This window comes from Borostomias antarcticus (genome assembly GCF_949987555.1).
Source record: "Borostomias antarcticus genome assembly, chromosome: 13".
Classification (NCBI taxonomy): domain Eukaryota; kingdom Metazoa; phylum Chordata; class Actinopteri; order Stomiiformes; family Stomiidae; genus Borostomias; species Borostomias antarcticus.
The window spans coordinates 834,014-849,687 of NC_140246.1; the positions used below are offsets into that span (position 1 = coordinate 834,014).

The window sequence follows — 15,674 nt, forward strand, 5'->3', positions numbered from 1 at the left end:
CTCTATATGTAATCACAACTATCCTTCTACCTCAGGCACACTTCCCCATAGTTTCATTTAGCTTAGCTATTAGCCTTTATGCACAGTTTGTCTTTAGGGGAGTAGCAAAATGTACTGTAGTTTCCTTGGTGTATTTTAAATGTTAATCATCCTCTAGAAGTTAGAAAATGCTAAGTGTAGCTTCAAGCTAGATCAGGCCAACCTGTTCCTAATTTGTAGCAGTTACTACTGTTTCTCCTTGTTTATATCTCTCAATCTGACCAGTCTTTGCCTGCTTACATCTCTCGTAATCGGTCCTACCTGTGTTAAATCCAATCAAATTCAATCAATTCAGTCAATCAGTGCAGTCCAGAGTCCCACAACTCATTCCCATCACATTGTGTAGGACTACTAAAATGTTCATCCAGGATTCCTATGGTGTAAATATCTAAGTTGTGACATTTTATTGAGAGCCATCAGAAAATGATCCTCATTTATCCCAAAAATGCCCAGCCCCGACCATAAACTGTGCAGCAGCTACGGTCCACACTGAGTTCTAATCAATATTTCTACATGGAGTTATAATCAAGATGGTGTAAGACATACAGGTATCTAGATGCTATTAAATAAAACAAAACAAAAAAGCTTTTACAAATAAATGCAGACATATTTACATTCCTCAGTAAGTAACCTTTGGTTTAGTTTTTGACCCATTTAGGTCATTTGGGGCACATTAGCACAGTCGGTTGAATTACATAGTCATAAGTGTAAATTGCATGTTGTGTTTGAAGCCTCAGGCGTAGCAGAGGGAGGAGAGCTCAGTTCCAGGAACAGCTCTTCAGTTCACAGAACAAGTCTTTCACGCGCTGCAGTTGAGTCTTCATCCCAGCGGGGGCGCCATTCTGCTCCAGCTTCTGCTTGATCTGGGAGGCAAAGCACCATAATATTGTTTAGCTCAAGCTCAACACAAGAGCTATCACCCATTACGCCTCGTCCCTCATTGAGACCCCCCCCCCGACTCCATGTCCTCCCTACATCAGGGTCACATACTGTACCTGGCTACCCCCGGGCAAACAAGTTGCAAGTAAAGAAATAGGCAAAATCCCAACCTTAACCTAATCAACATTTATTTTGGTGTCTTGATGATGATGGGGAGTGCTGATATAGATAGACTGCAGATATAGAAAAATGATGCAATACATTCCTTAGAATTTGTTTTTTTTCTTATTTTTTAACAACAAAAAAACAATGCATAGGCCTATCTATTTAGAAAAAGGATAAACAAACATGATATTATTTTGCCATTTGAGATTAAGTGTGTGTGTGTGTGTGTGTGTGGGGGGGGGAGGGGTCTATGTGCTTTTGACACCTTTACATCAAGGGACGGGCATTGCAAACTAGCCCTGGGCTATAAATGCTGTTGTATATGACATCACTTGTTTTAACATTCTTGTTCTAACTTGTATGTATGTGTATCTGTCCCTATGGAAATACATAAATGAAATGAATGAAAACCGGGCTCGCCAGGTCAAGGGGAAAAAACAGCTGACTGAGACGGCTGTGACAGCTGACACCGACCCAAGAATAAAGAAACAACCATCACTATCAAATCGTTCAAAGACAGAAAGCGAGTTGAGGTTTGATTCTCTACTTTTTGACTTCTCATTTACTCTGACATAGGATGTGCCAGTGGCAAAGTTTTGGTCAGTGAGACATTAACTTTAGATACACACACAGTGATGTTTAGGCCTCCACGGTCTGTGATTGGACGGCTTTAAGCCCCTCCCACTGCTAGGGAACTGAAGATTATGGGGAAGAATGTAAACCTTTAATGAGGATGTCGGGGTGCTAAGAGAGAGTGAGGGAGTGGTAGAGAGAGAGAGAGGGAAAGGGGGAGAGGGTGAGGAGACAGAGAGAAAGAGGGGGGAGATAGAGATTGAGAGAGAGAGAGAGGGAGAGCGAAAGAGAGAGAGAGACCTGACTTTTTGTTATGTTTGCTTTGGCAATGTAACGTATGTTTCTCATTCCAAAAAAGCCATTTGAATTGAATTGAATTGAATTGAAATGAATTGAAATTGAAACAGCTTACCTCATCAAAGTATCTCTCCATGTACTTATACATCTCCCGGAGGGCTGCAGAGTCATTGAACTCATTTTCATGTTTCTGGAAAAAACCATAAAAGCAGAATCATTTCCCCTTTTCTTTTTGTAAGTGCTATCCTGTTGTCACTGTGGCACAGGTCATCAGAAATACATAGGTCATAGGTCAATCTGAACAGAAGTGAGTGGTACCCTTGACTCTTCAAGCAGGAAGTCCTTGAACTCGGAGCTGGTGATTGGAGGCTGGTCCCTGATTTGCTTGTAGTAGGACTTCACTTCCTGCTTGTACTGTGGGATGTCTTTGGCGTACAGGAGTTTATTGGTTGGAGCGTGCTGGAATACAGAGGGGCGGAGTCAGTATCTTTGTATCTTCTACACACATCTGGTTCAAATACAACTCGGAATCAATTAAATTACTTAGGTTCAAATATTTGAATGGTTTTCAAATAGTATTTCTACAGAGGTCTGCTACTATGGCCCCATAAGCCATGGTGAGATGGCGATGCTACTATCCAAACTACTGCTCTATGAGTGTTCAAGTGAGATCCTCTCCCATAGCCTACCTGAGTTGTACATACTGTAATACATAGTAATATGTAATACTACTACTGACTCAGTGGATGTAGGTTTTGGGGAGCCTTGTCATTGGTTTATTACTGCCCAATCAGTGGCAACAGATCTGAATCCCGGCCCAATCAGATTCAATCCAGACTACGAGAAACAACAACGGCCTAGCCACCGCTCTGCCCAAGACGATTCTGATTGTTCAAAGAAATACAGCGTTTTTTCCTCCCCTATCGCTGAATGGTAATGAGCCCAGCCAGATCTTTCTCTAGTGCTGGCACAGTGTCAACGAAGTGTGGAGATAGTTCTGGCTAATGCGAGACTACAGTATACAATACATAACCCATAAAGTAATATACAAAATAACCTCCTTAAATGGCGACGGAGGTCCTACCTTGCCCAGCTGGGTCTCGCTGAGGGAGAAGGAGTCCATGAAGGCCTGGGCAATGACATTCAGACATCCCTCCAGATAGGGGGTCTTCTCCATGTCAAACACAAACTGGGGGTTCTTCAAGATGTTGACCCAGAAACGCAGAGGGAGGCTGGGAAGGAGGGAGGGAGGAAGTGACACGGAGGATGTAGAAGGGTGTGGCTTCCAAGATGAACTTCAACATTTAACTTCAAGGCAGTTTACTGTACGCAGTTCTGTTTTTTCATTAAGGATTGAGTCAAGCAAACAGTTTGGACACTTGGGAATTCATCCCTTTAACATTGAGATGATCACAGATCAGCAGATGATTGGATTAGTAAAGAAAAGTCTCCAATAAACATGGAGGTCAGTGACACCTTGACCCTGCCAGTCACACAGGTTTGTCAAAAGACAGCAGTTTAACATGTCCGCTGGGTGACCGAGGGATAATCACAAAAAAACAACGCAACCCCCCCCCCCCCACAAACACACTCCACAAAACAATAAGGTACTCTATCTGAGACAAAGCACTTCAAAAATCAAAGACATTTATTTACCCCCACAGCAAAGTACAAGACCCACCTGTTGGTCTTCCAGATGTGTGTCACCTCCGGGTCGCTGATCCTCTTGTTCTCTGCCTGTGCGTCCAGGAAGTCAAAAAAGTATTTGATGGCGTGGGGAGCTTTCCCATTGGTCGATCCCCAGATGGTTCTGAAGAGGTTCTCCACAAACGAGTGCACTGCCACCTGAGGCGTTGGAGGAGAGAGGACAGTTTACGTTTCTCACTCTGGGAGCGCATGGCGCTCTCAACAGTGGCTTAAGCCTAATTTATGCTTCTTGAAAAGTGTCGCTCGACAAAAAAAATAAGTGTCGCTTGACATGTAGCATTTATGCTTCGGGCGACACTTCGCGTGGTCTCTATGGCAACAACCAGCCACGCGCCTGTCATTTTGTTGCGCGTTTGTTGTCGTTCTGAAAGAAGCGGCTTTCTGAGGGAAAGAGTTTAATCTGAGGTGAAGAGGTTGTTCAGAGAGCGGGTTTCATTGTGTTTTGTTTTCATTCTTTTCCGCAGTAGCCTACTTGGGCATCTCTGTGAAGGGGCAGGGATGAATTGTACAGATGGGGATATCTCCTCACAAGCTGGGAGAGACGTCTACTCCTTCCATGACAACCAAACGTCAAATGACAGCCTACAAGGCTGCGGAACAAGCATATCCATGGCAACGCATGAGCCTTCTATCTAGCTATCCAATCACACTTGACTTAGCGACAATATGTGACGGAGTCAGCGACATTAGAAAAATCTTTTAAAAGTGTTGCTCGACGAAGCATAAATTGGGCTTTAGGCTAGCCACATGACTGATCACATCCCACAAAACATTTGAGAGATTTCAGTCTACAGTATTTCGTAGCCAGCAGATCAAGGTTTGAAGCGAGTTAAATAGCAGCAGTAGGAAGTGAATGTGCATTAATTTTGCCTTAGTGGACAGCAGTTTGGTGAGGTGCACTTCTTTCAATTTCAACTTCTTCCTCTCGGGGTTCTGTCTCTGGTCCTGATCCACATCCGGATCAATCTGGAGTCAAAGAGGCACGGTTAGCCAATCAAATGCCCCCTACCTGCACAATCCACTTCAGGTTGAACCACCTGGGCTTTTCATAGAACACATTTGCAATGTTTCTCACAGGCTTGAGTGGTGCCAATCTACAAATCTACCACATTTGACAGTATCTATCTTCAACATGGTAGATGTTACAGTAGGATAGTAGATCAATCTGCACCCCAACTGTACAGTAGATGGCGTGCAGACACTCACCAGGTGGAAGTATTTTGTGGAGAAGTTTTGGTCATCTGTAACACGCGCACACACACACACACACACCAGAGGAAACACTGTTGACTTCCTGTTTTCTAGTTGCTGTAGGTTCCTTTCCGTTCTTAAAATCTAACCGAACATGGTGCCAGAGGAGCCAAACGAAACTAGTTTCACACTATATCCTGTGTGTACTGTGATGTGTGTGTGTGTGTGTGTGTGTGTGTGTGTGTGGGTAACCTCACAAAGGTTTTTTTTCAAGCTATAATCAGCAGATTTGACCCCCTCCACCAGGGTTGATTCCACTGTTTATAGGGTCTGAAGTGGGTGTGGTCTATGTATACTGTAAGAAGAGCCTGGGTGGCATCATCAAGAGGAGGTCAAAGGGTATGAAGGCCCCCCACCCCCCCAACCTTTCAGGCTGCCCTGGGGGCTCAGAGGGCGGTGGGTGCCCCTGGTGAGGACTTTGATGGACGCTCCGTCAGGTACCTGCAGACAGACAGAAAGACAGAGTCAGCAAGACAGGCAGACGTAGAGACAGGGAGGTAGGCAGAGAGACAGACAGACAGTCAGGAAGGTAGGCAGAGAGACAGACAGACAGTCAGGAAGGTAGGCAGAGAGACAGACAGTCAGGAAGGTAAGCAGAGAGACAGACAGTCAGGAAGGTAGGCAGAGAGACAGACAGACAGTCAGGAAGGTAGGCAGAGAGACAGACAGACAGTCAGGAAGGTAGGCAGAGAGACAGACAGTCAGGAAGGTAAGCAGAGAGACAGACAGTCAGGAAGGTAGGCAGAGAGACAGACAGACAGTCAGGAAGGTAGGCAGAGAGACAGACAGTCAGGAGGAAAGTAGGCAGAGAGACAGACAGGAAGGTAGGCAGAGAGACAGACAGTCAGGAGGAAGGTAGGCAGAGAGACAGACAGGAAGGCAAGCAGAGAGACAGACAGACAGTCAGGAAGGTAGGCAGAGAGACAGACAGTCAGGAGGAAAGTAGGCAGAGAGACAGACAGGAAGGCAAGCAGAGAGACAGACAGACAGTCAGGAAGGTAGGCAGAGAGACAGACAGGAAGGTAGGCAGAGAGACAGAACGTCAGGAGGAAGGTAGGCAGAGAGACAGACAGGAAGGCAAGCAGAGAGACAGACAGTCAGGAAGGTAGGCAGAGAGACAGACAGACAGTCAGGAAGGTAAGCAGAGAGACAGACAGTCAGGAAGGTAGGCAGAGAGACAGACAGACAGGAAGGCAAGCAGAGAGACAGACAGTCAGGAAGGTAGGCAGAGAGACAGACAGTCAGGAGGAAAGTAGGCAGAGAGACAGACAGGAAGGTAGGCAGAGAGACAGACAGTCAGGAAGGTAGGCAGAGAGACAGTCAGAAAGACAGTCAGACAGAAAGAGAATATAGAGACAGGCAGAAAGATATACAGTAGCATTAGACAGACAGGCAGGCAGAGTGACATAGACAGACTAGCAGGCAGCCAATCACAGTTAACCACACACCATTATTCCACTGTCAGTATCAGCATCTCTGACCAACTATTGGACCAATACTAAAGGTTCCGGTTCCGATTCCTTTATTGTTATATCAATCAATCAATCAATCAATCAATCAATCAATCAATCAATCAATCAATCAATCAATCAATCAATCAAAGCTTTATTTGTATAGCACATTTCATACCCAGAGGCAACACAATGCGCTTTACAGAGAACAAGGGAGGTGGGCATACGACCCACCCCTACATATTCCAGAGGGAAGCAAAAAAAACAGTATCACCCGGGGGTCAGATAAGTGAGCTGTAAAAAATTCTTCCCTGACCCCTCTCAACAAGGCAATCGAGCAAACTCTTGGAGTATGTTTGTCTACCGGCTAAGAACATTTATAAAGCAATAAATAACATTAAATTACATTTTCAGAGTAAGAGAGGCTAAAAACATCATAGGAGAGACATGGCAAACACTGGTGTATGTCTGTGTGTGTGAATGTGCCTGGGCCCAGATAGAGGCAGTATCCATTGTAGGATGGTACGAGTGAGTGAAATTCTGATACTGGCTACGCAACAAGATTATTATTATTATTATTATTATAAATTGCATTTATATAGCGCCCTTCATGATACCCAGAGCGCTTTACAGAGTCCAGTATTCATTCAGACACAGTCATCCTGGTGGTGGTAAGCTACATCTGTAGCCACAGCTGCTCTGGGGCAGACTGACAGAAGCGTGGCTGCCAATCAGCGCCTACGGCCCCTCCGACCACCACCAACATTCATTCACATTCATACGTTTGTAATGGCAATAAAAACAGGTATTCTTAAATTGCTGGCCATCCAGTGAATATTGACCTACATCAACACCCTGTACTCATCAGATCCTCACCAACTTCTATAGTACTGTTCCAGCAGAGAGCCATATAATTAACCTTACACTGTTTAAGCAGAGAGCTTCTGGACCCCCAATGTACAGTAAATTCAAATTTTTACGCTCATTCAATCCAGTTATAAATCCACAGAAAATAATGATGGCGGGTGGAGCGATGTAGCAATGTAGCAACTCGCCGGACTACAGTACATCATGTGTTCTGATGGACGTAATCTAATCTTTGTCTGAGCCGGCCTTGTGACTCGTACATCCTGGTCCCAACAGACAGCTCTGGAGAGATAGCAGCACGACCACATCCTGTGACCTTTCAACTTGAGACAACGCTGCATCAGTAACAAGCGCACAGTCACAGGAAGATCTGGGTCGAAATACTATTTGAAATCATTTAAATTACTTATCTGTGCATTTAAATTACTTATTACTGTAGCAACATTACTGTACATAGGAGTTGGTGGAATGGGAGTTAACGTAGCCCCCCTCCAGGATTCCAAATTGCAGCGCTATCGTCAAAATTAGCAACCCAGTTTAAAACCGACACAACGCTGCTAGATTTGAAAACCCAAATAGTTTAGAGGACACTTTGAGCTACAAAGTAAGCTAAATTGTTATCAGCAAACGTTGTCTGGTTTTATACATTTACAGTTTTTGTGACGTTGTCGCCTCAGAGTGGGTGTTAACATAGCCCCTTCCACTAACACTAATATAGTTGGAAATAATATTTCAAATCGTACAGTATTTCAACCTGGGTTAGGCAACCAAGCTACTGTATGGCCACAGGAATCCACTCTGAGAACTGAGCTCCTGGTACTGTAAGTCATGTGGTTTGTTAACTTGAAGTAACAACTCAACAACATAATTGTCCCTAACGTATATGTTACGCAAAACTACTGCTTCTGCTGGTTAATACAGAGTTGGGCCCGACACCCGTTCAATTCTATCTGTTCACAATTGAGAATGAAATAATTCCATCATTAAATTTCAGCAAATAATTAAAAAAAAATGAAGACCTCTGGTTCAAGCCCTCTCTCTCTCTTTCTCTCTCTTTTTCTCTCTCTTTCTCTCGCTCTCTTTCTCTCTTTCTCTCTCTCTCTTTCTCCCTCTCTTTCTCTCTCTCTCTCTCTCTTTGGAAGAGATCCATAGCAGGTTGATAATAGGTTTCCTGGTTGCCCAATTAAAACAGTGTGAAATATGTTGGTATCTCTTGACTGGAGCCAGCGCCGCCTCACCTTGTAGTGCCTGAGTGTGTTCAGCATGGTGACGTCTCCCAGCACCTCTGAGCTGTTGTCCACCTCCTCCAGACCCACGAAGCTGCCTGCCTGCTCACACTCTGGAGAGGGACGAGAACAGGCTCAGGTACAACACCATCCAGAACAGGGCGCTCAGCTGCGCCTGTCCTGTACATACTGGAACATGCAGCATAGAGAACACATAACATGAAGAAGGTTCTAGACCATGGGTTCCCAAACTCCATCAATGTGGGCCTCCCCTCTGAAAACAGTGACACACCCGCGCACCCCCAACCCCCCAAATTTGTCCATTAATTTAAAAAAAAAGACCTTTAAAATCACGTTTCATTCATAAAAACCATAGAAAATTCTAAAATAAAAAACATGTTTTTCCTTCTTTTTTTTTCTAACCATCCCTCCGCGCCTCCCCTGAATTTCTTTGAGGCCCCCCAGGGGAGGCCCGCCTCACAGTTTGTGAATGCCTGTTCTAGAGTGTTCTCATCTCTTCAAGAAGTACTACAACAATCCTCCCTCCTAAGCACTTATCGTATTTTAGATTGCTATTCTTGCACTTTGCCTGCAGCACTAGATTATGCTCTTAGTCACTTGTTTTAGAAAGGAGATGCACTTGTGAGTTCTGGCAAGTAGTTGTACATTGGCTCTTCCTACATTAAATGCAATTATTGTTAACCACTTTGGATAAAAGCATCTGCTAAATGACTGTAATGTAATGTAAATGTAATAATGATAGCTGAACACCGCTATATATCGTCCATATTCAGCCGTGATAAAAAGGGAGCCCTCCTCACCGATGTGCATGTCTCTGAGTGGGGTGTTGTAGGGGAACCCAAACTTGTTTTTGAAAGCCAGGAGGATCTTCTCCTTGACCTGCTCCACGGTGTCACAGGAGAGGGCGCGGACCTCCAGGGGGTCGCTCACCTCTTCGTCCGTTCCCACCGCGAACAACACCCTCAGCTTCTGTGGGCGGGGCAAGGAGGCGTTTTTATTGACTTGATTTAACCTTGATTTAAGGAGTCCAATTGAGAAAAATATCTCTTGCCAGGGAATCCTGGGTACAAAATGAACACGTACAATCAAATATATACAATAGTATTATAGTAGAGGTAGATGTGGAGGAGGTGGATTTGAGTTTGGTGGGTGTTGGGGGTGTGGTTGAGTGGTGGGGGTCAGAGGCTGGTTTATCTATCTGGGTTGGTCACAACACTGGACTGCTGTCAAAAAACGTCTCACTAATCAGTGTGTTGGTTGATCTTGGTCACGTTCTGTATCAAGGTTACAACATCACGGCGAGACACAAGTTTGGATGAATTGCTGCAGCCATACTACAGTACGCACCAGAAGCAGCAGCAAATACTGCTGACAAAGTCTAATTCCTCTTCTGGTTTTGCAACCCAGAAAAAAAAAGCTTCCTTAAAAAAGAAACTGTCTTCCTGAAACAGGCTGGGCCTCACAGGCTGGTGTTGCGATAAGGCTGGGCCTCACAGGCTGGGCCTCACAGATCCCCTGTTGCGATCAAGACTCAACTCAAACGGTACATCGTGAACAGCTAATATTTCTGTGGTTTACCAACTGAAAACCAAACTCTATAGGTGGCTTATTACCACAACATGTTTTACTTTAGTTCCAACATAAAGAAGGAAGTGGTATTGTGTGTGTGTGCGTGTGTGTGTGTGTGTGCGTGTGTGGTGTGTGTGTGTGTGCGTGTGTGTGGGGGGGGTATATGTGAGTGTGGTGTGTGTGTGTGGTGTGTGGTGTGTGCGTGTGTGTGTGTGTGCGTGTGTGTGGGCATATGTGTGTGTATGCGTGTGTGTGCGTGTGTGTGTGGGGGGTATATGTGAGTGTGGTGTGTGTGTGTGTGTGTGTGTGTGTGTGTGAGTACCACAGGGCTGAAGTCCTGGGCCTGCCAGAGGAGCCAGTCCTCGTTGAGTGTGTAGAGAGCCTTCTCTGTGACAGAGTCCACCGGACCCTTGGACATCTGCTGGGTCAGGGCATGAACCAGCAGGAAGAGGTGCTGACCAACACTCTCCTGGAGGACACACACACACACACACACACCGCACTCACATATGCCCACACACACACACGCGCACACACACACACACACACCGCACTCACATATGCCCCCCCCCCACACACACACACGCACATACACACACACACACACACACACACCACACTCACATATGCCCACACACACACAAACACACACACGTTAATTTCTTCTCAAATAAACCAAGTATGAGACACACTAGGCATGTTTACATGGAGCCTAATAATCCGATTATAACAAGCCCAAACCGAATATAAATGCTCCATATAAACACCTCGATCCGAATGAAAAGGCTCAAACCCATTGATATTTCAATCGGTTGCAGAGGGTTAGTGTCACCTTTTCATAAACCGATCAAGTATCATGTAAACGATGAAACGGATGACTCTCTGGCTGTGTTCTCTCTGTGCGTGCTCTCTGTCAAAGAGGACGTACGTCTATGCCGGGTAAATTGCTTCCAAAAAGAACTGGACCACAGCAGAGAATGTGTTTTTAATCCAAACGCAGAACTGAACATTATTCAATGCCTAGACAGCAGGCGAATAAGGAATAACAACCACAAGACGTACACTCCTGCCTGCGTGCTTATGTCACACAGCTTTTCTGATTAGCCTACATGCATTGGCGCATATCAACACCCCAACGTATCAGATCACCTCCCATGTAAACAGTTGCCCCGAAATCTTTAATCGGATAGAATTAAATCAGATTGAAAAAAGTGTGCATGTAAATGCAGCTATTGACCTACAGACAGACAGACAAGAGAAACAGACAAACAGACAAGAGACAGACAGAGTTGATTGAGTTGGAACAGACAAACAGACGAGTCAGACAGAGTTGATTGAGCTGGAACAGACAAACAGACGAGTCAGACAGAGTTGATTGAGTTGGAACAGACAAACAGACAAGAGACAGACAGAGTTGATTGAGCTGGAATAGACAAACAGACAAGAGTCAGACAGAGTTGATTGAGCTGGAACAGACAAACAGACAAGAGACAGACAGAGTTGATTGAGCTGGAACAGACAAACAGACCAGAGACAGACAGAGTTGATTGAGCTGGATTACTGATGTGTCACTGTTGATTTTACTGTACTGTATAGGGCTGGGTATCGATTTGAATTTCAAGAATCGATTCGATTCCGATTCACAAGGTTCAGAATCGATTATCACGATTCGATTCGATTCAACATCGATTTGTTTTTTTTAGCTGTAACCTTAATTACATGACTGCCAAGTTATGCAACACATCAATACTAGGGCTGGGTATCGATACTGATTTCTAAGAATGAATGCATGAATGAATGAATGAACTATTCATTCCTTCATTTATTCGTTCATTCATTAAATAAAAGATCGATTTGGGGATTTATGAATCGATTCTGAATCATTTGATTCAGAATCGATTCAGAATCGATCAATCAATTTTTTTTAACCCAGCCCTAGTACTGTATGTATTGTTGTTTTTATTGTATTCTATGTCCCACACTTGTATGTTATGTTCTGTATTTTTTTATGACTGACTGCTGCCTTTCTTGACCAGGTCACCCTTGTGAAAGAGACAGTGTCTCAATGGGTTCCCAATGGTTGAATAAAGGTTAAATAAATAAATAAAAGAGTGAGAAAGACAGACAGATGGACAAACATACACTCAAACAGACGAGAGAGACAGACAAAGACAGGGACAGAAGGACAGACAGACAGATAAAAACAGAAGCCAGAAGAGACAGACAGACAAGAGAGATAGACAAACAGACAGACAGACAGACAGACAAACAGACAGACAAGAGAGATAGACAAACAGACAGACAGACAGACAGACAGACAGACAGACAGACAATAGAGATAGAAAAACAGACAGACAGACAGACGAGAGATCGACAAACAGACACAGATAAAGACAGGTAGACAGACAGACAGACAGACAGACAGACAGACAGACAGACAGACAGACAGACAAGAGAGATAGACAAACAGACAGACAGACAGACAGACAGACAGACAGACAAACAGACAGACAAGAGAGATAGACAAACAGACAGACAGACAGACAGACAGACAGACAGACAGACAAGAGAGATAGAAAAACAGACAGACAGACAGACGAGAGATCGACAAACAGACACAGATAAAGACAGGTAGACAGACAGACGAACCCGGAGGAAGCCGTAGAGACAGATGGACATCCAGTTGGTGAGCAGCTTCTCCACGATGGACTCGGTGCGTCGCAGCATGAGTTTGGGCTGGCTGTTGCTGGGCTGGTCCATCAGAGCACCGAGGAGATTCTCCATCACTGTGGTCAGGTAGGGCAGGTCTCCATGCAGGGCAACGGTCAGCAGCGACGCCACCATGCATCTGAGGGTACACACACACACACACACACACACACACACACACAGGCACACGCACGCACGCGGACAGGCACACACGCAACAACCGTTAACACATGTATGTAACACCTGTCCCCAGCATAATTAGACAGCAAGCTGAATAACTTATTCTAACTAGCTAGCCAACTCCCCGGTTCTACCCTATCCTTTCCTGTCCCATCATGTTGTCCTGTCCTGTCCTGCTGTTCTGTCCTCACATCCCTCCTGTCCTGTCCCATCCTGTCCCATCCTGTCCTGTCCGCTGCTCTCCTGTCCTCCTGTCATGTCCCTCTCCTGTCCTGTCAAGTCCATCTTGTCCTGTCCTCTGCTCTCCTATCCTGTCCTCCTCTCCTGTCCCTCTCCTGTCTGGACACATCCATCCTGTCCTGTCCTCACATCCCTCCTGTCCTGTCCCATCCTGTCACATCCTGTCCTGTCCGCTGCTCTCCTGTCCTCCTGTCATGTCCCTCTCCTGTCCTGTCACATCCATCTTGTCCTGTCCTCTGCTCTCCTATCCTGTCCCTCTCCTATGCTGTCCCTCTCCTGTCCTCCTCTCCTGTCCTCCTCTCCTCTCCTGTCCCTCTCCTCTCCTGTCCCTCTCCTCTCCTGTCCCTCTCCTGTCCTCCTCTCCTCTCCTGTCCCTCTCCTGTCCTGTCCTCTCCTCTCCTGTCCTCCTCTCCTCTCCTGTCCCTCTCCTGTCTGGACACATCCATCCTGTCCTGTCCTCTCCTCTCCTGTCCTCTGCTCTCCTCTCCTGTCCCTCTCCTGTCTGGACACATCCATCCTGTCCTGTCCTCTGCTCTCCTGTCCTCTCCTCTCCTCTCCTGTCCCTCTCCTGTCCTGTTACATCCATCCTGTCCTGTCCTCTCCTCTCGTGTCCTCTGCTATCCTCTCCTGTCCTGTTACATCCATCCTGTCCTGTCCTCTGCTCTCCTGTCCTCTGCTATCCTCTCCTGTCCCTCTCCTGTCCTGTCACATCCATCCTGTCCTGTCCTCCCCAGTCCTGTTACATCCATCCTGTCCTGTCCTCTGCTATCCTCTCCTGTCCCTGTCCTGTCCTGTCACATCCATCCTGTCCTGTCCTCTGCTCTCCTGTCCCGTCTTCCCCTGTCCCGTCTCTGAGCTGGTGGCGGAGGAGGACTTACTTGTCCTTGATGCTGAAGTTCTTCTGCTCCTCCAGAGCGTGGACCATGGAGGTGAGGAACAGCTGATCCTGGATCAGCTCAGCCAGGGCCTGGCAGGCCTGGTCAGGCTTCACCACATCCTGACCCCAGGGGCACAGATTAGCAACGAAGCTTGAATACTTCCTGAGTTTATACTTGGGATGCAAACAGTTAACCGAAAATCGATTCATTGATCGTAAAGGATTTGTTCGAGCACGTGAAATTTACTCGATCTACCGTCAAACAACGTGGTAGCGAAGCAGCCATCTCGGGAGAAATGCAGAGAAATCAACAGCGGCATATTTTGACCACTTCGACAACAGGCAGTCTCCGCTGAAGTCAAGCGATGCTACTCAGATTAATGTTCACAGTGCAAGTGCATTCTCACCTGACCAATGTCTTTGAGGCAAGAGGTCATCACAGGTCCACCCTAGAACCGAATGGGCCATGGGTTACAAAGACAAGAAAACATCTCAGCAAACTGAGTGTGAGCTACTAGCTTCTAGGCAGAGGTACAGACTAGCCTACCCAGGATACAGGACTGCTACGACTCAAAGCTCTTTCAGAGGCCATACCTGTATGTACTGTAAGCTACAGCATGTTTGAATGTTCTGCACATCAACTGCTCTTCACAGAAGACATTTTACTGAACTGACTTAAACTGAAAAAAACATATTATAGTAGATGGCCACAATGTGTTTTTGGTTCCTCATTCAAAGTCTTACTGTGGATATGTGGTAGGTAGGTCAGTAGGTTGGTAGGTACTTTATTGATGTCTTAATTTACCTCAGGGAAGAATATTCTGGAAGCGAAATGCTTGAAGTCCAGGAAAGGGATGGCTCCCACATTCTCGGTTAAATCTGAATTGTCCGTCTGCATGTCCACAAAACCTGGAGGTGGAGAGGGGATGTTACAAAGCTCAAATTTGTGTGTGCGTGCAGGTGTGTGTGTGAAGATGTGTGTGTGTGTGTGTGTGCAGGTGTGTGTGTTTGGTAGTGAACATTAAGCCAATTCAAATTTACACTCTTAATTTGAAAAGTAGAGAGAGAGACTTGTTTTTACAAGTTCAATTTTCATTGTCACTTCCTTGTTTGCTTTGACAATGTACAGTATGAAGTAATTTCATGCCAATAAAGCATTAAAATGGAATTGAGAGAGAGAGAGAGAGAGAGAGTGAGATGGAGAGAGAGAGATGGAAAGAGAGATGGAGAGAGAGAGACAGAGAGATGGAGAGAGAGAGAGAGAGAGAGAGAGACAGATGGGGAGAGAGAGAGAGATGGGGAGAGATGGAGAGAGAGAGAGAGAGAGATGGAGAAAGAGAGAGAGAGAGATGGAGAGAGAGATAAAGAGAGAGATGGAGAGAGAGATGGAGAGAGAGATGGAGAGAGAGAGAGAGAAATGGAGAGAGAGAGAGATGGAGAGAGAGAGACAGATGGGGAGAGAGAGAGAGAGATGGAGAGAGAGATAAAGAGAGAGATAGAGAGAGAGATGGAGAGAGAGATGGAGAGAGAGAGAGATGGAGAGAGAGAGAGAAATGGAGAGAGAGAGATGGAGAGAGAGAGAGAGATGGAGAGAGAGAGAGAGAGAGATGGAGAGAGAGAGAT

General features: G+C 45.6%; 1 protein-coding gene across 1 annotated transcript in view; it reads right to left on the reverse strand.

Moving 5' to 3' along the window:
- Positions 1–776: 776 nt before the first annotated feature.
- plxnc1 (plexin C1) overlaps positions 777–15,674 on the reverse strand; it is a 23,244-nt gene continuing 8,346 nt past the window's right edge. Inside the window, exons 14-28 of the mRNA XM_084447656.1 lie at positions 14,857–14,960; positions 14,459–14,500; positions 14,053–14,171; positions 12,695–12,893; positions 10,368–10,514; positions 9,277–9,445; positions 8,468–8,568; positions 5,277–5,352; positions 4,867–4,901; positions 4,531–4,626; positions 3,635–3,798; positions 3,038–3,185; positions 2,272–2,412; positions 2,069–2,143; positions 777–902 (exon numbers count right to left, since the gene is read on the reverse strand). Of these exons, the coding sequence (XP_084303782.1) occupies positions 798–902; positions 2,069–2,143; positions 2,272–2,412; positions 3,038–3,185; positions 3,635–3,798; positions 4,531–4,626; positions 4,867–4,901; positions 5,277–5,352; positions 8,468–8,568; positions 9,277–9,445; positions 10,368–10,514; positions 12,695–12,893; positions 14,053–14,171; positions 14,459–14,500; positions 14,857–14,960 (1,721 nt within the window). The 3' untranslated portion in view covers positions 777–797. The remainder of the gene's footprint in view (positions 903–2,068; positions 2,144–2,271; positions 2,413–3,037; positions 3,186–3,634; positions 3,799–4,530; positions 4,627–4,866; positions 4,902–5,276; positions 5,353–8,467; positions 8,569–9,276; positions 9,446–10,367; positions 10,515–12,694; positions 12,894–14,052; positions 14,172–14,458; positions 14,501–14,856; positions 14,961–15,674) is intronic.